At 40.0% G+C, this 25144-nt stretch overlaps 1 protein-coding gene across 8 annotated transcripts in view; it reads right to left on the bottom strand.

Moving 5' to 3' along the window:
* Positions 1-914: 914 nt before the first annotated feature.
* The window catches only part of fam13a (family with sequence similarity 13 member A), a 67648-nt gene continuing 43418 nt past the window's right edge, over positions 915-25144 (bottom strand). For 5 of the 8 annotated variants that reach the window (XM_008419812.3, XM_081611314.1, XM_017305319.2 and 2 more), the window contains 15 exons: positions 24793-24982; positions 21817-21875; positions 21563-21605; positions 11925-12069; positions 9585-9650; positions 7216-7429; positions 6985-7126; positions 6822-6903; positions 5799-6004; positions 5633-5716; positions 4865-4960; positions 3785-3868; positions 3204-3391; positions 2012-2113; positions 915-1919 (listed from right to left, as the gene is read on the bottom strand). In XM_008419812.3, the coding sequence (XP_008418034.1) occupies positions 1796-1919; positions 2012-2113; positions 3204-3391; positions 3785-3868; positions 4865-4960; positions 5633-5716; positions 5799-6004; positions 6822-6903; positions 6985-7126; positions 7216-7429; positions 9585-9650; positions 11925-12069; positions 21563-21605; positions 21817-21875; positions 24793-24982 (1825 nt within the window). In that variant the 3' untranslated portion in view covers positions 915-1795. The remainder of the gene's footprint in view (positions 1920-2011; positions 2114-3203; positions 3392-3784; positions 3869-4864; positions 4961-5632; positions 5717-5798; positions 6005-6821; positions 6904-6984; positions 7127-7215; positions 7430-9584; positions 9651-11924; positions 12070-21562; positions 21606-21816; positions 21876-24792; positions 24983-25144) is intronic. The other 3 variants (XM_081611325.1, XM_081611323.1, XM_017305327.2) reach the window with 3 other exon arrangements.

Here is a 25144-nt window from a genome sequence, read left to right as displayed (position 1 = left end):
AATTAATCTGAGATCTTTTTTTTTTTCTAAGAAAAAAAAATAAAGAAACTTCAGATGCTTAATCTGAAAAATTTGAGTTTCAAAAATTCCCAGTTCAAAACTTTAGATTTTTGAAATCCACATATTTTCTTGATTTTTGTCAAATTTCTGAGATTTAGAAAAAGTAAAAAATTTGTGAGACACTTTTGAGAAAAGTTGAGATTAAAGTCAAATTTTTTAGAGAAAACTGAAATTTCTGAGTTTCCAAAGTCAAAACTCAGAAGTTGAACAGCAGTAAGACCTTTTCCCCCCGTATCTATAATGGTCCTAATACGCCGTCGTCGCTCTCAAGATACTGCTGGAAAACATTTTTTCCTTTCATTTTCCACAATTTTAAACACTTTATTTCAAATGATAAGTAATTTAAAACCTCTGTACAGCACTTTATAGAATGTCATTTCCAAGAAATGTTTTCTGCCTCCTGATCTCTGAAATTTAGAAATCAGTTTTCCATCCATCCATCCATTTTCTTTACACTATTGTCCCTTAATGGGGTCGGGAGGTTCTGCTGCCTCTCCAGCTACGTTCCAGGCGAGAGGCGGGGTCACCTGGACAGGTCGCCAGTCCGTCGCCGGGCAACACAGAGACACACAACCATGCACACACACACTCACACCTAGGGAGAATTTAGACAGACCAATTAACCTGACAGTCATGTTTTTGGACTGTGGGAGGAAACCGGAGTACCTGGAGAAAACCCACCATGCACAGGGAGAACATGGAGACTCCATGCAGAAAGACCGGGGCTGGGAATCGAACCCAGAACCTTCTTGCTGCAAGGCAACAGCTCTACCAACTGCGCCACTGTGCAGCCCAGAAATCAATTTTCTCAACCTTATTTTATGCAAAACAAAAAAAAGCACAAAGGCAACAAATCTCAGTAAAAATATGATTTAATTCATATTATATACAAAACACAATTTTATGTACTAAAATGTACACACTCAGGATTGTTAAGCCTGGCCAGTGTTTACACTAAGTGAAAACAAAATTCACGCAGGTAATCATCCATTTTGGAGAAGGAAAGGAGAAAAGTACTCGCTCACAGAAACGTAAACAAACTTTGTGATCCGTATTTACAGAGAAACAAACGGGCGGCCATGTTCTGGCCACCAAGCGGTGACTTACAGATCAGCTTATCTGGCATAAAGTAAGAAGCATCAACACAAAATCCCACAAAACTCTTGAAGTGGTCACAAAAATGGGCAGTTTTGATTGGATGTGATCAGTGCCTGTGTGGGTCGAAGTGATTAGTGAGCAGGTACTTGATTATTAAACTTCTAAAGAAGCAAAACAAAAAGATAATTTCAGACACAACATGGTGGCCAAAACTGAAATAGCTATTCATTTTGATGAAAACTGATACAAACAGTAACATCTCCCTTAGAAAAATACGCATAAATACACATCTTCATCACGAAATCCTTCAAAAATAACAATTTCACCTCTAATTTCTTCTAATATTACATTTTAACTTTAACAATTTCTACAGTTTAACATAGGAAATGAATTCTCTTAAAACTTTCAAATTGATAGAAATAAATTATCAGTGATTCAGGTTTATTTGTGCGTGTGCCGCTTCGTCTGGACAAAGTTCCTGCTTCAAAGTTGAGGTCTGATGGAGAAGAAACGGGTGGCTTTGTGTTCCCAGAGCAGCGGTTTGTTCCCAGTTTAGTCCAACAGACACAGATGTTTGCTTCACAGGAAACTGAGCACCAGTCTCAATACAGTTTTTAAAAAAACAATCCATATCAACTCAGATGAGTTTAGTCGAGTCTCTTTTACTGATGAGAACTTCCAGCAGTCGCAGTTTGGCTTTCACGTGTTTGTATTCGTGGTATTCGTCTGAAAGCGGGGAGCGGTCTTCCTTCTGGACAGTTCTGTGAAAAAACAAGGCAGAAAAAAATCAGTAAACGAGTCTGGAGAGGCTCCAACATGAAGGAGTACATGCTTAAACATGGCTTCTTCATACCTTCCATTTTGTCTGAAGAATTGGTCCTCAAACTCCTTCAGGTTCTTACGGATCCTTTTCTTTTCCTCTCTTGTCTCTTGAAGTTGCTCCACGAGTTCCTGCCTGCGATCGAGAGGAAAAACAAAACATTTAAATTAGACGACTGACCTAATCCCACAAATAGTTCATTTCTTTATAGTAAACAGTAGGCAGAACAATCCAAGCTTGGACATTTGGCTGAGGAGTAAGTATTAGCCTAATTAGCCATTAACTTTTATAGCTGTTAGCCTAAGTAGTTAGTAGGTAGAGTAGCTTCAGCAGCCATTATCTTTTCATCAGAATAGCTGTGAGCTAAAATAGCCATTAGCTTAAGTAGTTTTTACAGTGGCTAACTAATCTATTGAGTAGCTGAGAGGCTAAGCTCCAAAACTAACTCACATTAGCATGAGTAATTTGAGTAATGTTAGCTTAACTAAGCGTTTCTTTGTGTAGCTGTTAGCTTGAGAGGGGGTTAGCTTAAGCAGCCGTTTAAGTATAGTGACTGTTAATCCAAATAGCAATCAGCCTAATTAGCTAGCTGTGAGTTTTGAAAAGCTTGAGAATCTATTACTCTGAATAGCAGTTAATTTACGCAACTGTTAGCTTGTTCAGCTCTGAAGCTAAACACAATGACTAACTCTTGTTTGAGTAGATGTTAGCTTAACTAACTCTTGCCTTCAATAGCTATTTGCTTGTGTAGCTGTTAGCTTGAGTGACATTAGCCTGAGATACTGGCAGCTGTTAGCCTAAGTAGCCATTTGTTTGAATAGCTATTAACCTCAGCAGCTGTTGGTCCAAATAGCTACCAGCATGATTAGCTAGCTGTGAGTTTTGAAAAGCTTAAGAAACTGTTACATGGAATATTGATTAATTTATGTAACTGTTAGCTTGTTTAGCTCTGAGGCTAACTAACACATGTTAGAATCACCAGTTGTTACATAAATACTACTTAAAATAGCCTGTATACTTAAATAGCTGTAGCTGTTAGCCTAGCAGATAGCCTGTGTAGCCCTTAGTAGTTTGGTTTTAACTTTAATAGCTGTTTATGTGAAGTACTGTTAGCTCGTGTTTTTATTTGCTTCAGTAACTGTTAGTTATTCAGTTTCAAAAAGCCTGATAAGCGCTGAATACTACAGAACACAAGAGGGTGTGTTTTTCTTCTTCATGTACTTACATGGTGGCCGAGTGCAGGTTGGACAGCCCCATGTCTGCTGTGGTTTTGGAGGGTGAAAGTTCGTCCACAGGAGAAATGAAACCGTCCACTTCCTCGTCCATGAAGCTGAAAACGCTGAGCTCAGGCTGAATGCTTTCTGTGAAGTGAGTCTTTGTGTCTCCGTCGTCCTCCGAGCCGTCCTCCTCCTCCTGAAAGAAAATAAAAAACAGGACATGATTAATAAAAAAAGAGCAGCAGAAGACGAGCAGGACAAAGGGTTAAAACCAAACCGGTTTGGGGGGTTTAGTCACAGAGGGTCGTGCAGGGTTAGTACTTAAATCACTGCTTATACCGATTAGTGTTGACAAATGGAAGAGGAGAACATTGGTTTAGTTTCTCATCACCCAACATAAACGTGCATCCACGCGACACGGTGTTTCAAACATCAACAGCTGCTGATTTAATTTAATTTAACAGCTGTACTGATGCTGAGGCAGGAAGCAGGCAGCTGCCCAATCAACAGGCACCAACCAACCAGCTCCATCAGAGGGAAAATGGTTGCAAATAAGAGGGAAACAGCAACAACAGCAGCAGCTCTTCACCTTGATGTCGTCGAAGAAGAGAGCGGTTTCACCCTCGATTATGGGCTGAAGGAGGGGCCCTCTGCGCTTGCTGGAGGGGGAGCCCTGTGGTGACGGTCAAGAAGGGAGGGATTAACCACACCAGGAGCATTTACAGCACGGCGGAGGAGACGCAGCCCGCCGCCTGCACGTCTTTTTAATTAAACGCCACGGCGTGGAATTAACATGCATGGAAACAGTGTGAATACGCAATAAAGGCACTCATTTTATGTGATGGAGTGTTAGGGTCACAGTAGGTAGAAAACACATTTTAAATGAATGGTCAATGTCTGCCAAAAAACAATCTTTAATTTTGAGATTAAGCTCAGAAATTTCTGAAATTCAAAAGTTTACTTTTATTTTGGGGAAAAAAAACAGACATTTTAGATTAATCTCAGAAATTTTCTAGAAAAAGAAACATCGAAATTTCAGAATGTCAAAAGTCAAAAATGTTAGAATTTTGATACTCAAATTTCTACGTTTTTTTCCTCAAATTCTTGATATTTTTTCTGGCAAATTTTTGACTTTTCACATTTTTTTTCTAGAAATTTTTTTAGATTTTTTTTTAGTGACAATTTACTCCTTCTAATCTAAAACAATAGTGTAATTTTGGTTATCCACTTTGTTAAAATAAATCTTATTGAAATTTACAGTCAAAATATTTTATATTGATCAAAAATGTTAAAACTTTTGAAACTCAGAAATTTTCTCTTTTTTAAAAAAAATCCAGATGTTTTAGCAAATTTTAGACTTTTGAAAATCAGAAATTTCAATGTTTTTTTTTTTTTTTTAATTTTCAGACTTTTTTCACTGAAATTTACTCCTAATAATTTTGTCTCATTCAGAGTAATCCATCCTCTCCTTGCTGTGACGTTCCTGTTCCTGCGAAGGATCCCGTCTCTGATCCTTTGATCTGCTAAGTCTGGACTTAAAGTCTTGAGAGGGCAACAACACGTCCGTGGCGTGACCGCCGCGTGTTCGCGCTGCAAGGCGCCGTCCGGGATTAAGCGCCTGCGGACGTGCCGAACGTGCGGCGCGAGGGAATTAGGTTGCGGTACTCACGATGACGGGGATGGTGGAGGCTCTGCAGAGGATCTGCTTCACCAGCCGGTATCTGTCGTACAGCGGCTTCATGATTTGCCTCTCGCTCTTGGTGACCTGGAGCAAGAAAAGCATTTACTGTTTAGTAAATCGCAGCAAAAAAACAACATGGAGGCCATTTGCACTGTTGTAGCTCAAATAATATCATTTTAAAAATCCAAATCAACAATCAGTGATTCTGTTCACTTTGTCAATAGAAGGAAACCTGAAAGCTTTGAAATGATCACTTTGTGTTTAATCTAACATTTTTCAGTAGATTTTAATTTAAAAGTTGCACTTTAGTTTTGATTTATGATTTATTTATGATTTTTTCTCATTTTAACGTTTTTATTCACAGCAGCTGTAAGGGAATAAAGCCTGATTTATTCTGATTATTACCAGAAAAGCTCATTATTTTCTGTCTTCCAGCCGTCACACGGTGATAAAGCTGCAAACCCACGAACTGGCCAGGCTGCAGAAAGAGCTAAAAGGTATAAAAAAAGCCCTATTTTCTCTGACTTTTTCTTTAATACCAGGTCCGATTTTAAAATGTTATCCTTCTTTCTTTTCTTAAAAAAAAAACTACAACCGACAGAAAGAGGAGACGGATCTTTTTGAAACTGAACTCTGACCTGTCTGCAGAATCATGTTCTTCTCCACTGTATAATTTTTTCTGCTTTTCACGCGTTTAAAACTCAAAAACCTGGTAAATCTCGTGGACATTTGGAGGCGCAGCTGACCCAGACTCACCGGTCGGCCGTGGATGCTCTCATAATGGAGCAGCGCTTTCTGCAGGGCGACCTTCTCCGCTCCGATCTGATCCCGCGTCATATCCTGCAGCAGGGGAAGAGGAGGGACGTCAACGTTTGCTGCAGGGTGGACCTCTGGATCTTTGTGTGCAGCAGGTGTTTTTTACCTTGATGTCCTCGGGCCGGTTCACCTCCTGCCTCTTCTCCTGCAGCTTCTTCTGGACCGACTCCAGCGTGCTCTCCACCGGCGGCTTGGGCGCCTTCTCCTGCTGCGGCTTCTTGTCCAGCTGGGAGCCGAAGCTTTTGGGCAGCGTGTTGCTGCGCTGGCGGGTCACCGGCGGCAGGTCTTCCTCCGACTTCATCAGCTTCCGCTCTGCAGAAACACGTCCAGGTAAATATGCGATTCGCTTTTTTCACTTCCGCTACAGAAAAACAGCTGATTTGACTTAAATGTTTATTTTTTTTAAACATGGACATAAATGTGCTGAATTGTTTTTCCCTTTTAAAAACTGAAATGCTTCCAGTTTGTTTATGATTTTTGGTCTCGATTGAAGAAAGCTGAAAGAACATTCTGTCTATTCTCAGAAATAAAAACAGGATCTCGATCAGTTTTAGTTTGAAAACTCTTCCCGTTTTTATCCAAATGTTAATACGGTGATAAAAAGCACCAAGTTTTACTTGTCAGTGGTAATATTTACCGTGAAAGTGGAAGGAAACCTTTGTGCCGTCTTGTTTGACAAACATATTTTACAATTTATTTTTATTTTTACTGTGGATTCAGGTCAACTCTACGAGAAAATACCAGAGTCAGACATATATGTTTTTTACCTTTCACAAAAATGTCATAATGTTACAAGTAATATGAGAATAAAAACGAGAATAAAGTCGTAATATTAAGTAATATCAAAAGAATGAAGAAGTAATTTAATGATGACTCCAACACAAAAATAACACAAAATTAATTGATGACTTTAATATGTTCTTCTGGAAAAATTTTGTCTTTATTTTTGCTAATATTATGATTATATTCATGTAATTAAATAAATATTCCTGCTGCCTGGCTCCATCGTACACTTTTTGAAAATAGTTTCTGCCGTTTGTAATTTTTTTTAAGAAAAGAAAAAACGATAAAATTTGAAAATTGGACCTGGTATTAAAGAAAAAGTCAGAGAAAAAAGTTTTTTTTATACCTTTTAGCTCTTTCCGTAGCCTGGCCAGTTCGTTGAGCCACCTCAGCACTTCTGGGTTTGCAGCTTTGTCACCGTGTGACGGCTGGAAGACAGAAAATAATGAGCTTTTCTGGTAATAATCAGAACAAACCAGGCTTTATTCCCCAACAGCTGCTGTGAATACCCTGTATTTCCTGTCGTCTTCGAACTTCTCCTCGAATCTCTGGATCTTCTTCTTGAGAACGTGAATCCTCTTGGTGAGCTGGGCGGAGGTCAGCTCCTCTCGCTCGTCGTCGCAGGAGCCGAGGGATGAACTCCGCCTGCGACTGAAGAGGCAAAACAAAACGTTTAACCTTTTCTCCTCTTTGCCCCACATGCAGACGGAAAGGAAGAAACGTGAAGAAAACGGGCGCACCTGATGAAGGAGTGAGCGTTTGGCGGCGAAGGCGGCACTTCGGTGTCGTCCAGGTACTGCTGGCAGTGACCGTAGGCGTAGAACCGGGGCGACACCATGGGGTCGCTGTCCTCCTCCAGCAGCTGGCGGATCAGGCGGCCGCCGGCGTGCGGGGACAGCCGGGCTTCCTCGCGGTCCATGCTCTCCCTCTGCAGCGGGCACGCCAGGATCGGCTCTGAGGAGAAACGACCACAGACCGTCGGGTCAAAACGTGCAGCGCGAAGACATCGAGCTGGAGGTGCAGACAAAACACGCAGGATTCGATTTAATCTGCACGCAGAGGCAATAAAGCCTGAATTTATGCCGTTTAATTTGTTTCAAAATCATAGCGGTAATTTTAAAAAGGTAGAAAATGAATAATTTGGTACTTTCACATAAAAAAATTAAAAGAATGCACCTTTAATATGCTTAGTTTGACTTTTAAAACCAACAATTTCAATCACAAAATGCTGAAAAATGATCAGCCTCCATTGGTGACCAGCTATGCTAACACACATCATGCAGTTTTTACAAATTACTAAATTGTTGGCAAGACTTCAAATTTCTCAGAGTTGCATTTGTTGCTGCAAAGCAATTTTCCTCTAAAGTAAGAAGAATTAGTTACACTTTTCAAAATAATAGTAGAATTTTGACCTACATTCCAGATTTAAACATAAAACAAAAAGTTAATTTGAATCGAAATTCTGATCTTTTCAGAGGGAGTAAAATTCCTCCGACCACGGCAGTAAAGAACATTTTCCTCTGGGGTTTGATGTTGTTGTGAAAGTGTGGGTAAACCACACCCACCCTGCCCTCCGCAGTCCCCCCGGCTACTGCCGCCGCCGCCTCTCTGGTAATAATTATGTCTGCAGAGGAACACCCCTGATGATGCCCGAGCTATTAATAAAAGAGCAGATCTCTGCGGGATAATGTCAGGCCGCGGTCCCCGCTGGGAGCCTTTGTGAGGAGCTTGTGTTTATCCAGTTTCCACAGACAAAAACTTGCATCTGTTCAGGCGTGTGTGCATGAGAAAAAGACAAGACACACAAGCTGGGGAAAATCTCAGGCTGTTTGGGAAATGCTAGCGCTGAAACTGCAGAGACTCGGCAGGAAGGACGGAGCGCGGACGGTTTCCATGTTTTTCTACTCTGGGGGAACATTTGGGCCAAGCTGGATGAGAGTTAGCTCAGATTCCAGCTCCAGAACCCTGCAGGTTTTTGTCCTTTATGGAGTCCCGTAGGGGATTTAAGGGGACTGTTTTCTTTTGCGTTAGCTTGCAAAGGTTTTGCATTCCCAAGCAATAAGTTTGGTGATCCACTGCAATTTCAGTAGGTAGTTGATGCGGCTTCTGTTACAATACAAAGTTAATTTTATGGTGTTTCCATGAAATCTTGTTTGTGAAATAGCATCACAAACTTATGTGCCAAACAGGTCAAACATGATTTTTCATTCCTTCGCTAAAATGCAAACATGACAGAAACTAGGAAGGAGGAAAGAAAAGCTATTTGGACTATTTTTGAGATATTAATGGTTAATAAAGGGCCGTTTCCATGCGCAGACATGAACATGCAGTTACAGCAGGGATGTTCAACCAGTTCTCTGCATCAAACAGGTTGAGGAATTCACATTTTGTATTTCCATTTTGGTTTCTACTGCTTCTAAAAACAACCCAAGCGCTTAAAAAACCCATCCAGCTGTTGTTTGGTAATAGGTTTATAGTTTCAGGAATCTGGAAAACGAGTCGTTTCAAAAACCTCAAAGTCACAAGATGTTATAGTAATAAAAGTAGAAATGTTAAAGGACAGATTAACCTGAAAATTTCAAAAATTATTTTCTCACAAATGTTCAACTTTTTTTAGATTATTCTCAGAAATGTTCTAGAAAAAAAACAAAATCGAAAAGTCGAAAATGTTAAATTTTTGGAAATTTCTGAGATTAATCTCAAATTTTGTGTGTTTTTTTTTGTTTGTTTGGGGAAAAGTACTTCTTTTTAAAATTGTTTTATCTCCACAGCGTCGCTCAGCTCGACCCTGCGGCGCGTCAGAAGGTTTTTAAACGGCATCACATCCATGTTTTTCCTTCCAGCGAGGCTCCGGTCAGCCCGCCGCTGAGGCTCCATGGCATTTTAAATTAATCCTTTAAATCAACTGCACCCTGATGGCTGTGGATTAACTAGATTAATGAAACAAAACACCGGCCTGTGCGCCGCTGCGCCCGGATACTCGGCGGTTATGTTCCGGAGCGCTCAAGCATGTCGCCATGCAGAAGGAAAAGGTCAAGACAGGCAGCTGCTCCTCTCTCCTTTTTAATTACTTTGACATATTAGCCGCTCCGATGCGGACAGGACTTACCGTCGCAACGAGCAGCGTGGAAAACGCTTTTGAAATCGAGGAAGCAGGAGTTAGGAAAGGGGGAATCTACAGGAACAGAGACAGAAAGCAGAAGGTGAAGGAGTGAAAGTGAACGTAACTGTGTCACTTCCTGCCAGCAGCGAATATCAGGTCACAGCGGACCGCAGCGGGTGGGGGCAAAGGTCGCAGACCCGCGTCCACAGGCCCGTTTCTGCAGAATAATACGGCTTTATTGTCCGATTATACGCGACGTAAATCCCTCTTTAGGCCCTCAGTGCTGGAGAGTAACTGGAGTCAATCAGTGCGTCTGTGGAAATGAAATATTCTGTGTTCAGCACAAAATGTACCAACAGAACCGAGCCGGACCTGGAAGATACATGGACCGGTTCCTCCAGGGGAGCCGACTGGATAGAAGGAATGAAAGAATGAAAGAATGAAGGGAGGGAAGAAAGGATATAAGAAAAACAGCAAGAGAGGAGGGAAGCAACAAAGTATAAAAGGAGGGAAAGAAAGACCAGATAAAGAGGAAAAGGATGAAGGACGTAACGCAGGATGGAAGAAAAAATGTCAAAAAGATGAGAAAACTGAATGAAGGAAAGACAAACGTGAAAACTTGGAAGACAGAAGGAAGGATATAAAGAAGAAAGAAAAGAGGACAACTAAAAGGGAAGGAAGGAAAGACAAATGAAGGACAAGAGGAAAGACGGTAGGAGGCAAGGAAGAGGAGAATTTTCTACCCTTCTTTTTCCTTTCTGATTTCCAGTTCTTTAAGTGATGCGCCCTGCCCCCACATGTTGCTGCCCGCTGCTCAGACGAGTGCTTCTCTCACTTACAGCAAAGACAAATTTAGCTTTCTGCAAATATTCTGACCTCACTTGAATCTTTTGGGACGAAATAATGTCGAATAAAAATGGCGGTCATCTTATACTAACATCACAACTGAATGTTTTCCTATGACTCTGGAGAGAAACCACATCCGTCCTCCATGTGTGCAGGGAAAGAGGAGGGCTGGCTGCATGGCAACAACAACCTCTCTCTCCTTTTCTCTCCTCCTCAGAGCGCCAGTATTTTTCCCAAATGCAAACTTTGACCACTAGGGGGCTCCACGGGCACGAGGCACGCATGCTGAAGCTGACACGTTTTATTCTGCCGCACAGTTTTCATCACATCAAACAGGAAACTGCGCCGGTTTGGAGCAAAACCGGAACAAAAGAACGGTTTCAGGACAGCGTGTTCTCTGATGTGTTCTCTGCACGTTTGTTTACTTCCTTCTGCGCAAATGCGCTGCACTGTGATAAAAAAAAAAAAAAAACTGGAAAGTTTGGGTGTGCTGCAGGTTTCTCCCATCTAAACAATCTACGTCAGAGGACCAGACAAACTGAGTTGTTTCCTTTTCTTTTTGCACAGAAAGGGAACAGAGAAACGAGAAATTCAAGATCAGTCGGAGGAAATAATGAAGAGGAAGAGGAGGAGGAAGAGGAGGAGGTGTGTGAGTGATGCAAGGCTTTACCAGGCCTGTCACAAGAGGCAATAACTCATTTCATCGCAAATTAAAACAAAACCAATCATTTCCGTTTGCATTATTTATCGCTTTTAAATTTTCTCTTTCTTTCTACCAAAAACTGGATAATGAAAGTTGGCCCCTTTTTTTTAGGGCAATTTTGTTTACAGAGACTTAAAAAAACAATTGTTGTTTCTGTTGTTTTTGTTTGTTTATTTTGGATATTTAAAATATCCCCCAATTCCAGAGTTAAATATTCATTAGAATTTCAACTTTATTCATCTTTGAGAATGCGTTGTTGTGTTATTATACGATGTTACCACTAAATTACTAGGAAAATGTCTCAAAACAACAATATTATCATTTTTATTGCAATAATTATTCTCCAGCAAAAATCTGATAGTGGAATGACTACGGGACACTGCTCCTCTCTGATGCCTTCACTCATATTATTTACCAACACACGAGTACAAAATATCAAATAATCGACTATTCTTCTAAATGCAAATCAATTCTGACTATTTCAATATTCAATATTATCAATCGATTCTGGTTGGAAATTACAGCTGCAGGTTGTTTGCGTCACAACTAGCTAAAAAAAACTAACAAAAAAATGTTATATTAAAGTGTTTAAACCAAATTTAGCTGCAGAATCCTGCAGGAAAGGCGACGAACCGAACCAGGTGACTGGAGACTTTAAGAGGATTTTTCTTGTGATTAATTCAGCAGCGGAGGCGCAGTTGCAGCAGAAGGTCCAAATCCAAATGGAGGTCATTAATTAAAGCGTGTTTACATTCTGAAGCTGTGTGTGAGTGAAGAATGAAGCGTGCAGCCCTCACCTCCCCAGCTGCTGTCCTCGGTCAGAGCTGTCAGGTCCAGCCGCGGAACGTCCTCTCGGTCCGGTTCCGAGCCGCGCACCTCCCCGCCTCCGATCCTCCCCGCGTCACAGGCGACGGGCGACTCCTGGATCTTCATCCTTAACGTCTGAACAACCATGAGAGTAAAAGCAAAGCGTCCTCAATCCAACAACAACAACAACCTGCAGGCTGGCGGAGGGGGGAGACTCTTTAAGTTGAGCCTGGACTCGATCAGCCCCGCCCTTCAGAGAGGGGCGGGTCCTCGAATCTGATTGGCTGTGGGGGGGAAACATGAAAACGTACGCCCGCTGGAGCGTTCCTAGCTCTGATTGGACAGCACTCCCTTAGCCCCGCCTCTTATTTGACTCGTTATCTCCTTCTACGCCACGGTTTTCCTTTGCTCTCACAGGTATGGCAAGCCGAGGTGAAATATAATCCACTTCAACGGAGAAAGCTCATGTTAGATTACCTTTAGAAAATAACATTTCAGGAGGTATTAGACACGCTTTATTTTATTATAATAATGTTGTATTCTACTCAAATGTTTTAATGGCTGTAAGCTGAAAATCATCATTAGCAGAAATTAAGGCTTGAAAACAGTTTTTAAAGTGAAATGCCATGGAGGCTAAACAGTAATTTTATAATATTTAAGTTTATTTTGATTCTGAAGCAAAAAACATCTATCTATCTATCTATCTATCTATCTATCTATCTATCTATCTATCTATCTATCTATCTATCTATCTTTCTATCTATCTATCTATCTATCTTTGAGAATAAATAATTCTAACTTTCTTCACACAATCTAATGTTTTTTTATTGATTGATTTATTGAAATAAATGAACGCTTCAAAATTATTCTAAATTATTGATTAGGTTCTAGAAGTTTCTACGCCCTAGTAGACAAAGGGATGCAGTTTTTGTTTACGTCTGAAAAGGGCGCGCTTTAATTGTATGACACAACAGGTTGCCATATAGGTGGAAGCTGTGGGCTTGTTTGTTTCTGCAGAGAGGGGCGGAGGGACGCTGGGGAGAAAGATGGAGGAGGGGCGAGAGAAGAGGACACGAAAAGGCACAGAGAATGTGATCTGTTACACGTAGGCTGACTGGATGATTTCTGTTTTCCCTCCATAACGCAGCTACGTGAAAACGCTCGCCTCAAAGAAGGAGATTTACATGAAAACCTCCTCCCTGCATCTGCATGCCTCTCTTAGTTTCTCCACATTTGCAGCAGAATGCTTTGGAATCTGGAATCTTATTTTAGATTTTCTTCAAATCTCAATTTGCTTATTGAAAACAATAATAAAGTGACGAAGAAACAATATAGTTTTAGTGTAAAATCCTGCACAGTGGCGCAGTTGGTAGAGCTGTTGCCTTGCAGCAAGAAGGTTCTGGGTTTGATTCCCGGCCCCGGGTCTTTCTGCATGGAGTTTGCATGTTCTCCCTGTGCATGGTGGGTTTTCTCCGGGTACTCCGGTTTCCTCCTACAGTCCAAAAACATGACTGTCAGGTTAATTGGTCTGTCTAAATTGCCCCTAGGTGTGAGAGTGTGTGTGCATAGTTGTTTGTCTTGTGTGTCTCTGTGTTGCCCTGCGACAGACTGGCGACCTGTCCAGGGTGACCCCGCCTCTCGCCCGAAATGTTAGCTGGAGATGGGCACCAGCAACCCTCCCGACCCCACTGAGGGACAAGGGTGTCAAGAAAATGGATGGATGGATGGATGGATGTAAAATCCCTTGTGGTTACAGCAAAGCAGGTCAAAACAAACCAAACAGATTGGTTTACAGTACATTGTTTTGGTATTGTTACCCAAATGTTCTGACCCATTATGCCAGAGCAGAACGATTAGCATCAGTAGTAGCTGCGGTTCGGGGCACAGGGCCAGAACCAGGCACTTATCACGTCTCCTCAGCTGTTGCATGGGAAATAACTGCGATGTGAATCAGACAGCACACAAAGTGGAACTGCAGGCCTTGTGTGAACGTGCAGACTGGGGCAGATTAACTGTACACATTTCCCCCACGTGGCGTCACGGCCGAGATTCAGGAACCCTCCTTCCTCCTGCACAGTACAAACTGAACTCGCTCTGTCTGTCAGCATCGCCTTATCAAAAGACACACTCAGGTAATTTGAATAAACACTGCTCATCCTGTTCCAGTTCACCTGCTGGGAAAAAACAGCACTGTGGCTTTTGTACAGGTGGTTATTTTAACACCTATCAAACCTCAAATTACAGCCAGGAATAAAAAATCCCTGAGTCAAAAGTCCTGAGGGGCCAAAATTCGCTTTTTCTCCCCAGTTTAAAACACAAAAATAATATTACTGTGAATTCTTTATCTGCATTACAATAAATAAACAATTAATATTTTAATTGGGAAACGACATGAAAACCTTTATAAAAAATATTTTAACAAATTTGTTGAAACTTTCATCGTTTCATGACAGTATGGAGTGATTTATTCATAATCTGTGAATAAAAAAACGAGCTCCTCTGCTCTTCTTCTCCCGGTGTGACTAGAAACAACATGGAGTTTTGTTTTGCTGCTGTCTTGTAAATTATTCTTGATGTTTCACAGCTTGTTGCTGTTAGACTGTGGCGATTGTTTTTGCGTTTCATTGTGGTGTTTCATTGTGGCTTTGTGCTGCTTTTTGCATTTTGTCGGGTCACTGAAGTTCACTTCACGTTATTTTATTAAAAGTAAATTTGGTTCGTGAGAAAAATGAATTGTATTTTCATGTATAATTTCTCTCTGCCTCGTTTCTTTAGTTTAATCTTCAGCAGAAACTTTTCTACTATCGTCACGAATTAAAAACCAAACCTGAAACGTGGAAGGCTTTGAATCTCAGTCACTTTCAGAGCCGTTTCAGAACCTCGGATGTTTTGCTTTGATGAAACCTGTTTTATTAAAACACAATCTCACATAAATCAAAGGACATCTTTGGTAAAGTTGTTCTTTTCCTCTGCCTGATCAAAACAGACCATAACGACCAACAGCCTGGTTAAATATTAGAGATGCTCCTTAGACAACAGCAGGTTGTTGCATTTTAAAAAGAGACTGCGGCAGTCAGTTGAGTAAATTTGTTTCATCTGTTAGCATCTTTTGATGAATTTAAGGTTTTATTAGGAGAATTTGTGATACAATTAAATAGATCCCACCACTTTTTGACTGAGTCTAAGATCAGATTCCTTGAACCTGATCATGTTTGATCAACGGAGCATTGATCTGTTATCGACTTGGCTGATGGGTTGGTGGTGTGCCACAAACGTTACATGTTCAGGTCATACTGTTGTTTTTGAAATGGTTAATTCTTCAGTTTTTAACGCTGTTGTTTTCTGGAGAAGCAGCTTTCAGCTTCTATGTGCCACAAATCTGGAACAAACTTCCAGAAAACTGCAAAACAGCTGAAACACTGAGTTCCTTTAAATCTAGACTGAAAACTGTTTCTTCTGAAACCTAATTATGAACATTAATCAATAATCTAATGATGTTCACTGTGTGCTCTATGACTTTGTATTTCTGTGTTTTTATGATGAAAAGCACTTTGAAATGCTTTGTTGCTGAAATTTGCTATACAAATCAAATTTGATTGATTGATTCTGTTTACAGTGTTGTTACTTTTTTGTTTTATTTTTTAATGTCAGATGCTCTCTAAAGAGTTTCTCCCCAGCAGACGCATGACATCAGTCATTTCTTTATTTTGAGCTTGTTTATGTCCAAACAGGATGTAGCATGAAGTGAGATTAATGTTTAAAAGTTCATCTGTGAGTTTTTCAGTGGAGATGGATAATTATTCCTTCATACGCAGAAACTACAACTTGCCAAGTTGCGGTTTGTTTGTTGAGTTTCAAAGCCCACGAAAGGTTTCCTTATTCTTCTCATTATTTCGCAGATATGAAAGCAAGAATGAAATTCGATTAAATGTAAATCAAGCAGGCAGAATAAACAGCATTTTCAGTTCACATTGATGAATTCAAACAGGGAGCAAAACAATTTGCCTTTAGAAACATGCTTCAAGGAAAAATAACTATAAAATGTTTTAAAGTAACATAATATCCACCAAGGGCTGCACAGTGGTGCAGTTGGTAGAGCTGTTGCCTTGCAGCAAGAAGGTTCTGAGTTCGATTCCCGGCCCCGGTCTTTCTGCATGGAGTTTGCATGTTCTCCCTGTGCATGGTGGGTTTTCTCCAGGTACTCCGGTTTCCTCCCACAGTCCAAAAACATGACTGTCAGGTTAATTGGCCTCTTCAAATTGCCCCTAGGTGTGAGAGTGTGTGTGTGTGCATGGTTGTGTGTCCTGTGTGTCTCTGTGTTGCCCTGCGACAGACTGGCGACCTGTCCAGGTGACCCCGCCTCTCGCCCGGAACGTTAGCTGGAGAGGCAGCAGCACCTCCCGACCCCACTGAGGGACAAGGGTGTAAGAAAATGGATAGATGGACGGATGGATAATATCCACCAATATTATAAGAGTAATAATCAACGTGTTACATTATTTTTAGATGTGTAGAAGGAAATTGGTGATTTTCTGTTTCAAATTTTAAAAAATTAGATCATAATCTACAGTTTTCTATGTAATATTTGTGTAAATGTCTTGATGAAGTAAAAAAAAACTACAGTTTTTACTTTAGTTTTTTGGGTTTCAGTCCCAAACTAAACAGCAAAAGCAACCAGTTGATTTTTATGATAATATTTGCAATAGTTGCACTGTTTTTAAGAGAAGTAACTGTTTTTTAAAATATTTTTCCTGTAATTTTACTGCTTACATGCTTCTCTCATTTCTCCTGTCAGACACTTTGTGTTTTTTTCTCATTTCTAACGTTGCATTTTACTCCCTGCCTTCATCTTTTTCACACTTATTGGGTTTTATATTCCACGAATTCAATGGTCGGATGCATTTTAAATCAGATTATCACATAATGTCCTTACACACAATCATTAACGCCTTTTATGGCCAGAAAATCTCACTAGTGAGCCGTTTTTCTGTCCTTACAGAAACAAATGACTCATTAAGCAGATAAAAGCTGTCGACTGACGGCTCACTTTTACTTGATTACGTTGTCCTGTTTGCTGGAGCCGACGGACGAATCAATCCGCTGATAATAAATAGTAGAAGAAGAAGAGCTGCTGCGAGGGATCAGCGACGTAAACACAAACCGGCCCGATGTGCGCTCTGGAGAGAGCCGCCGTGGATTAACTCCAGCGCAGATGTTGCAGCTCGCATCATCCTGATATAATTTAGATATGCACACACACACACGCACACACACACACACACACACACACACACACACACACACACACACACACACACACACACACACACACACACACACACACACACACACACACACACACACACACTAAACTCCACCATGTGTTCGCCCTCCAGAGCTGGCGTTACATCATCATCAGAGATAAAGCTGATGAAGAAAAAACGGCTTAAACTGACAGAAGAGAGAGATAGTGTGTGTGTGTGTGTGTGTGTGTGTGTGTGTGTGTGTGTGTGTGTGTGTGTGTGTGTGTGTGTTGAGTGGTCGTATTAGTAAATGATTAAGCCCTGAGTTTACATGTGCAGACTCTACAAACAGAAATGTGGTGAAATTTTACAGGAATTTTGCTGACATGGCATAAATAAGAAGCGCTCATTCTTGTCTTCGTATCTTTAAGGGGACCAGCCGCTGACCTGATGCACCCAAACCTCCACCTCACTGCGCCTGCAGACGCTTATCTCATATTCCTGCTCCATGTTTCATTTTGCTACAGAAACAGCACACATGCAAACTCATTACACCTTAAACTTTTACATATTTTGTCATGCTACAACCACAAATTTGATTGTATTTTACTGGGGTTTTATGCGCACGCTTGTAGTGGAAGGAAAACATGGATTTTAAATTGGTTACCAATGAAAAACCTGAAAATTGTGGTTTGCATTTGCACGGAAGTTTTTAAGCGTCCTGTTTTCATTTTGCAACAAGACATGCAGAAACAGGAAACAACAGGGAAGAAAATATCCGGGTTAGATGAGACCAACGTTTAAAGCAGAACTGAAATCAAATCTTAAAATATTGATATTGGATGAATGTTGTTTAGTGAAACTCTTCCACAAAACATCCCAGGGACTCATTACTCTGAAGCTAAAACTTAGATAACTTGTTTTTAGCAGTAAATTCATGACGTCACTGTGCCTCACCCAGCCACTAAAATAATGCTGAAGAATCAATAATAATGCCAATAATAAAGGTTGTTTATTATTGGGAATGAAAGAAGAAGCTTGTTTTTGTACACTGAAAAAAAAACTGAGTTCATTTGTTACAAATAATCAATTGAAGTTCAGGTGTCAAGTGCTACTAGCAGGAGAGTGATTGACAGCGGTAAGACCCTCCTCCTGCCTCTGATTGGTTGTTTCTACTGGTGTATTTCTTCAGTTAGTTCTGGGAACACTGGGAGAAGGCAAACCAGCTGGATTTTTTCACATATTATCAGCCTTATACTGTCACAATATAAAGATAATTTTAACAAATATGTAAAAAACTATTTTTTAAAAATAAAAATTACATATTGCAGCTTTAGTAGCGATAGGAATGCTAGTCAGAGCTGATGAAATAAAGCTAAATAAAGTTATGCAAAGCTTCTGCAGACATATTGCGTAAAATCCTTATATAACAAACTGAAATTTTGGGTATAACTTCACAAAATATTAAATTGTAGAAGACATTCAAGTGCATAATTCACACTAGATTAGTGTAAAATCAGAAACTGTTACCAGAAACCTAAAAAGGCTCCTTAAAATCTTACGATAAACTGTTTATTAGTACGACTTGCCAGCAGATTAACTTATTGGTTTAATACAAAGGGAATCTTAGAGAGCTGCAGTAGGTTAGAAAAAATGAGAAAGAAATCTGCAAAATAAAAAAAAGCATGAATGAATTTGCCAGTCAGTGTACGTTGCTGAAATAATATCCTCATGACTTTTTGTTTTGACGCGCACGTGAGCGGCGCTGCTATCACTTCCCACTATCGGTTTTCTGGCATTGCAAGTACAACATGTTTGCTGTTGTTCAGGATCAGTTTACTGAAATCGATGCAGTGAAACAAAAGCTACACAACAGCTGTTTGTGTGTTCAAAGATTAAGAACTGTGTGTGCGAACGGCGGGAAACAGGAAGCTTAGGCATGCAAATAACGACGTCACAGTAATTTAAGGCTTCATGCAGATCAAATCCATAACTTTTACATAATCCTACAAACAGTTTAAGCTAATGTCTTAGTATAAAAAACTAATTAATTACATGAAATTTGTAAATAAAATAAAAAATAAAAAAATACACTGCAAAAACATAAATTCTTACCAAATATTTTTGGTCTGGTTTCTAGAGCAAATATCTTAAAAACCTGGAAATAAGAAATCAATCATTTCTGGGTATGAAAAAAGTACTCGTTCTATTTGCAGATTATTTCACATATAAAGTGGGGAACATGTTTTGTTATAAATTAAATAATCTGCCAATGGAAATAGTACTTTTTTAAAATCAATATTAAGGAATTATCGACTTAAAATAAGCTCATATGTCTTGTTAAAAAAATACTTTTAAGGTAGTTTTGTCCTATTTCAAGTGTACTAAGATATCTGAACTAGAAGCTACATCAAAAACACTTGGTAAGATTTTGTGTTTTTGCAGTGTAATCTCATAAAAACATGACTGTATGCATTATGATTTCTACGAGGTCATAAAAACACTTTGAAATAAAGAAAATATACAACTGGCAGCATGAGTAAGCAGAAAAAGCCATAAATGTCACGGCTCGTGTTGAAAACAGGCCGTTTATGAGCAGCAGGGGGAGAAACGGCCCGCCCCTCGGTCAGAGATCCAGACGGCAGCGCGAAGGCAGCATGTGGGCGTGGTGGTCGAGCTGCTGCCTGAGCTGCCGCTAAGATCCATCTGCCTGGAAAAACGACTCACTGAACGAGCCGGGCAGTGCTTGGCTCCGGTCAACGGTGTCAGTCTGGATTAAAACTGGACACAGGCAGATGGAGAAGGTGGCCTCTCGGCTCCTCAGGCAACAATAAGCAGCGACTTAAAGGTGACCTACTGTGCTTCCTCAAACAGCATTATGTTTTTTTTTTTGCACAAAATTATTCTTAGATGATGAGATTTTAGTCTAATCAGTTCTTCCAATTTTGAATGGCTGCAAACAGATGCGCAATTATACAACTGTCCATTTTTGAGAAGCAGTAGTAGAGCCTTCTGCACAAGCAACAAGAAAGCAACAAGTTCCTTCGGAGCAGTAAATCAACAATAAAACACTTTTCCTGTAGCCACTGTACAGCGCATGTAGCAATAAAAACCAGCTGCATGCGCTGGAGCTCTGCTTAGGTTGCTAGGTGACAGGCGGAACTCTTCTAGGGTTGCTAGGTGACAGGCGGAACTCTGTTGGGGTTGCTAGGTGACAGGCGGAACTCAGCTGGGGTTGCTATGTGACAGGCGGAACTCTGCTGGGGTTGCTAGGTGACAGGTGGAACTCTGCTGGGGTTGCTAGGTGACAGGCGGAACTCTGCTGGGGTTGCTAGGTGACAGGTGGAACTCTGCTGGGGTTGCTAGATGACAGGCGGAACTCAGCTGGGGTTGCTAGGTGACAGGCAGAACTCAGCTGGGGTTGCTAGGTGACAGGCGGAACTCTGCTGGGGTTGCTATGAAACAGTGCCTGCATATTTTGGCATTGATCTGAAACCAAGTAAATACAGAGCCACTACAGCAGATACTGATACGTATTATTTTAAGTATATCATCAAACTTCTGAACTTTAGGTATTTTTGTGGTTTAAAAAAAAAAAAAATATATATATATATATATATATATATTTCGCGAAAACTGAGGACAGAATTTAGTTATCTGTGTCTTCAAAATACTTAATAATGTTAGCGAATTGTTTCTAAATAAACAAAGTGCAAATAATTAAATAGGTTATTCAGATATCAACAACTCACTCAACTAGTTCACATAAATATGGTGAAAATTCATAACAAAGAGGGAAAATGAACGTGTATTAAGTTGCTTCTGTTCCAGCCGAACTATGAAAAATGTCTGACTTACAGACTATAAAATACAGTAATTGTCTCATCAGTGTATGTTTATGTACAACAAAAGAGGACATGTTGGTGTAAACTATTCCTTATGCACCTTCAGTCTTTCTAAATACTCTAAATTAATCTGCCGATTATCAAACACATTTTGTTTTTAATATCAACCTCTTGGAAAAAACTCTTGAATCTTCAGAGTGACACTCCTTCAACCTTGTCCTGGAGTTCATTCATTCACTGTTTCTGTTTGACTAGTGATTTTCCACCCTCCTCTCCAGTCATTCTCACCTGAACCTCCATGACCCTTTAATTCCTTAAATTCTAACATGTTGATTCTTCACTGATTGGATCCTGAGAACAAACTAAACCACACAATATTACTCAGCGTTTTTGGAGGCCTTTTTGTTATTCGGCTACGCACATCTCAGATTTTTTTTTTTTTTGTCTTTCTTGTCTGTATTACCCGCGGTGCATTTTAAGACACTAGTTTTTACATTTTCAACAAGACAGTTGAATAAAGTTAAGAGCAAAACAACCAACCTGTGAAGCAGATCCAGAGCCGTCTTTTCTTAAAATCTCATTCCTGGAGAGGGCGACAGGAAAACAGATTGAGCTAAGATTAAAACTCCCGTGCACTTTAGCCTAAAAACCTCAGGAAACCTGTATCTCTGTTCTTATCAGGTCAAGTGCCAAATATGGTTGTCATTCTCAGCAGGGAACTTATCAGTGAGAAACCATCACCTGGTTAACAGGTTTGACAAACTGTGTACAAAGGAGTTGAGATTTGGGTTTACCCTTTATGAAGTGGCTCCATGTGGGTTTCTCCAGGTCTCTCACCAAAACATTCTCTAATCTGCAAAAAAAATAAACCCATTTAGAACTTTAATGATTTAATCAACAAATCTTAATCATGATTTTGATGCTAACATGGAGCAAATGGTAAAAATGAATCTAAGAGTTATTTTGATAAAACCTGACTTATGAATGTTTGAATGTATGTTAGTCATTGATACTAAGACATGATGAACAAAGAAAAACTCGGTCTGCTGAATTACTCTCTTTGGTTCACAAATTCTGTTGTAAGTATGCCAGGCCAATGGGTGGCGCTGTAACACTGCTACAGAAAAAAACAAACAAAAAGTGCCATGTTTATTAGAGAGAGCGAGGCGCATGCGGGATAGAGAGACAAATGGAGCCATTTTTAAACCTCATTGTTTAAAAATAGACGCGGCTCGCATGGCAACATGGAAACATGAAACTGAAATCAAAATTTATAGGCTCTTTTACCCGGGTTCAAAAAGATTGGTTCTGGTCAGCTTAAATGACGAAAAACTTTTGTGGACACACCTAAAATTCTCTCAGTATGGACAGTATGGACAGTATGGACGTGACCTAAAATAGTCCCTATTTACAGAGAAGAAGTAATGTGAAGAAGACGAATAAGAAAAAATAAAAACTAATGTTACCCACACTTTTAGGTCCAGTAAAGTTGATACGTCTCACAACAGCCAATATGTTACGGTCGTTTGAAATCAAAGTAAACCTAACAGATATAAAGCCATGATTGTTGTATATGCTAAGCTAAAGAAGGAATAACATTACAAATTAGCTAGTGTGCGTTAATAGTATTGAAGTTTATGCTTGTGTGAATTGGTGTTGGAAAACTCTCAGATGCTGTCAAATAAAAAATGCATGATAGATTATTACGCTTTGATATATTAGCTAAGTATAATAACACTTTGCTTATCTCTGCTCTGGAATGTCTTGGCTAACCCTGCTGTAGGCTCTTGCTGTAAGCATCTTGGTTAGGGAGGATACGTAGGGAATGTTGCTAGCTAGGCTAACTAGGCTAACTAGCTATCAGGTCTTTATGAGTTACTTATCTTGACTGTAAACTCAGCAGGCTTTGTTGGGGATCTTGCCTGTAGGGTGTCTTAGTTATAAGCTGTCAATACTCACTTAGGCTATAAGCTAGCTTGCCAATCCCAGCTTTCTGAAATGATTTCAAACTATCCTGCTTATCTAGGCCACAAGCTAGCTCACCTACCTCTGCTACATGCCTATCATGTCTATTTTGGCTATTTAGGTTAAAGCTATCTAAGCAATCATGGTGGGTTATTTTGGCTACCTACACTATGTGCTATCTCAGCTATGTAGTCCATAAGCTATGTTGGCTATCTAGGTTACTTTATACTATCATGGCTATTTTAGTTGTACACCATCTCTGCTATCTTTCCTGTTATGGCTATATATATACTGCTCAAAAAAATAAAGGGAACACTTCAGTCTTCACTTAAATGCTAAAGTGTTCCCTTTATTTTTTTGAGCAGTGTATATTTTTTGCTAATCTAGGTTGCAAGCTAGCTTGCCTGTAGGGAAAGTCAAGTCAATAATATTCATACATTCAGCCAGATGTGATCATTTATTTTAGTAAATCAATTCACTAAACGGAAGCTAGCTAGCTAGATTTCCTGATGTTTCTTTTTTTTGCTGCAGAAAAAAAACTAAGTTAAAAAATGATAAAGCTGCTGTTGAGCTTCTGTAGCTTTGAACTTAAAAATACGTCATTCTCAGAGAAAGCTGTTCACACCAGCTAACACAGATCATGTCTAACCTAGAAGCTGTGGTGCTATCATGTGTCATCTGTGCTGTTATATAACTTATTGGCATGCAGGGAGAAAAAATAACTGTGATCTGATCGTCTCTTTACTCCTGTTCCATGTGTATGACGCTAAATAAATCAGTGAGTCAGTCAAACAGCACATCATGCAGATCAATCGTGAATAATTTTGCCTTTGAAATATGCATGTAAATATGTTTGACTGTAAAATGGTCCGTCGTTTTACTGCTCACATACGGTTCAGAGTCTTTTTATAGCAACCAGTGCAGCGGTTGCTATAGTTGACAAAGTGGTGGAACATGATTAAATTTTTAATAAAGTTAACTGCAGGTTTGTAACGAATTAATTGCATTTGAAATAAAAACCACAAACTGACAAAACAAGCAGCATTTTCCATTTTTTGCGGCTTTGTTAATCACTGTTGTTTGTGGATGTTACTTGCGCGGCAGATTTAAAGTCTTACCAGAAACATGCAAATACAAAGGTTCCGCTTGTCTTGTTTTGTTTGTGGAAGGAAACAAAACGAAGCAATTTATTGATTAATCTATGTAATTAACTAACTGAACTCTATGTGTTCAAGCCTCAGGCTTATGTTAAATAAAAAAATATGCAAGTTGAAGGATGTGCACACTAATGCAGCCATTTAATTTTAATTAGTTTTTGGGAGAAAAACATAATTAATTCAAAGATGATGAATTTTCCACTTACATGTTAGAAACATGGCACAGAATAAAACTTGAATAATTAGCCATTATCCACACGTCAAGTGGATAATGGCTAATTGAGCACTTATCGCTCCCTGAATGTGAACTACTTTACTTAGGGGGAAAATTAACAATTAGTACTGTCTGCTGGATATTACATGCTGCTGTCCAGTGGTTGAAAAACCATTAAGCAACTTCCTGTCATTTACCAGCTTGCCTCCAGTAATGATTCTCACTAACAAGACCTGACAATTATTTGCTCTGCAGAGAAAAGGATGACAGGGTGAGAGTAAAATGCTTCTTCATTACTGGTGCATTAGTGGAGAACATGACTAGCTCTTGAAACTGTTAAAAAAGAACGAAATAATTCGAGCCTCATTAAACTGACATTGATTTCATTGTGCGGTGTCTTCCTATAAGCTTCAATCAGACGAGACGTGACTCACCGCGTGGGCAGGCTGGTTGTCAGTGAGTTGCACCAGAGTCGGGCAGCGTTTGGACTTCCTGGAGGTCCGGTCGGCCTGGCCGCCCTGCGACTCCACGCCGCTGGTCGGCTCCTCCCCGGCGCTCCCTGAACTGCTGCCGCTGCTCGACGGGATGTTCTCCTTGTTGGTGTCGGCTCTGGTGGATGCAGCTCTGCTCCCGGATGGAAAAAAAACAACCCGAAAAGAATTACGACATTAGACATCTGCCTCCATCTGACTCCTTCCTGTTCTTTTTATCAGCTCGATGTCGGATGAAAAACAAACACCAAGGTCATCCTGGTAGCTTACTTATACTCTCTCAAGCAGATAATTT

This window comes from Poecilia reticulata, chromosome 1 (genome assembly GCF_904066995.2).
Source record: "Poecilia reticulata chromosome 1, P_reticulata-male-v2, whole genome shotgun sequence".
Classification (NCBI taxonomy): Eukaryota; Metazoa; Chordata; class Actinopteri; order Cyprinodontiformes; family Poeciliidae; genus Poecilia; species Poecilia reticulata.
This window is presented reverse-complemented; position numbering and strand designations above follow the sequence as displayed.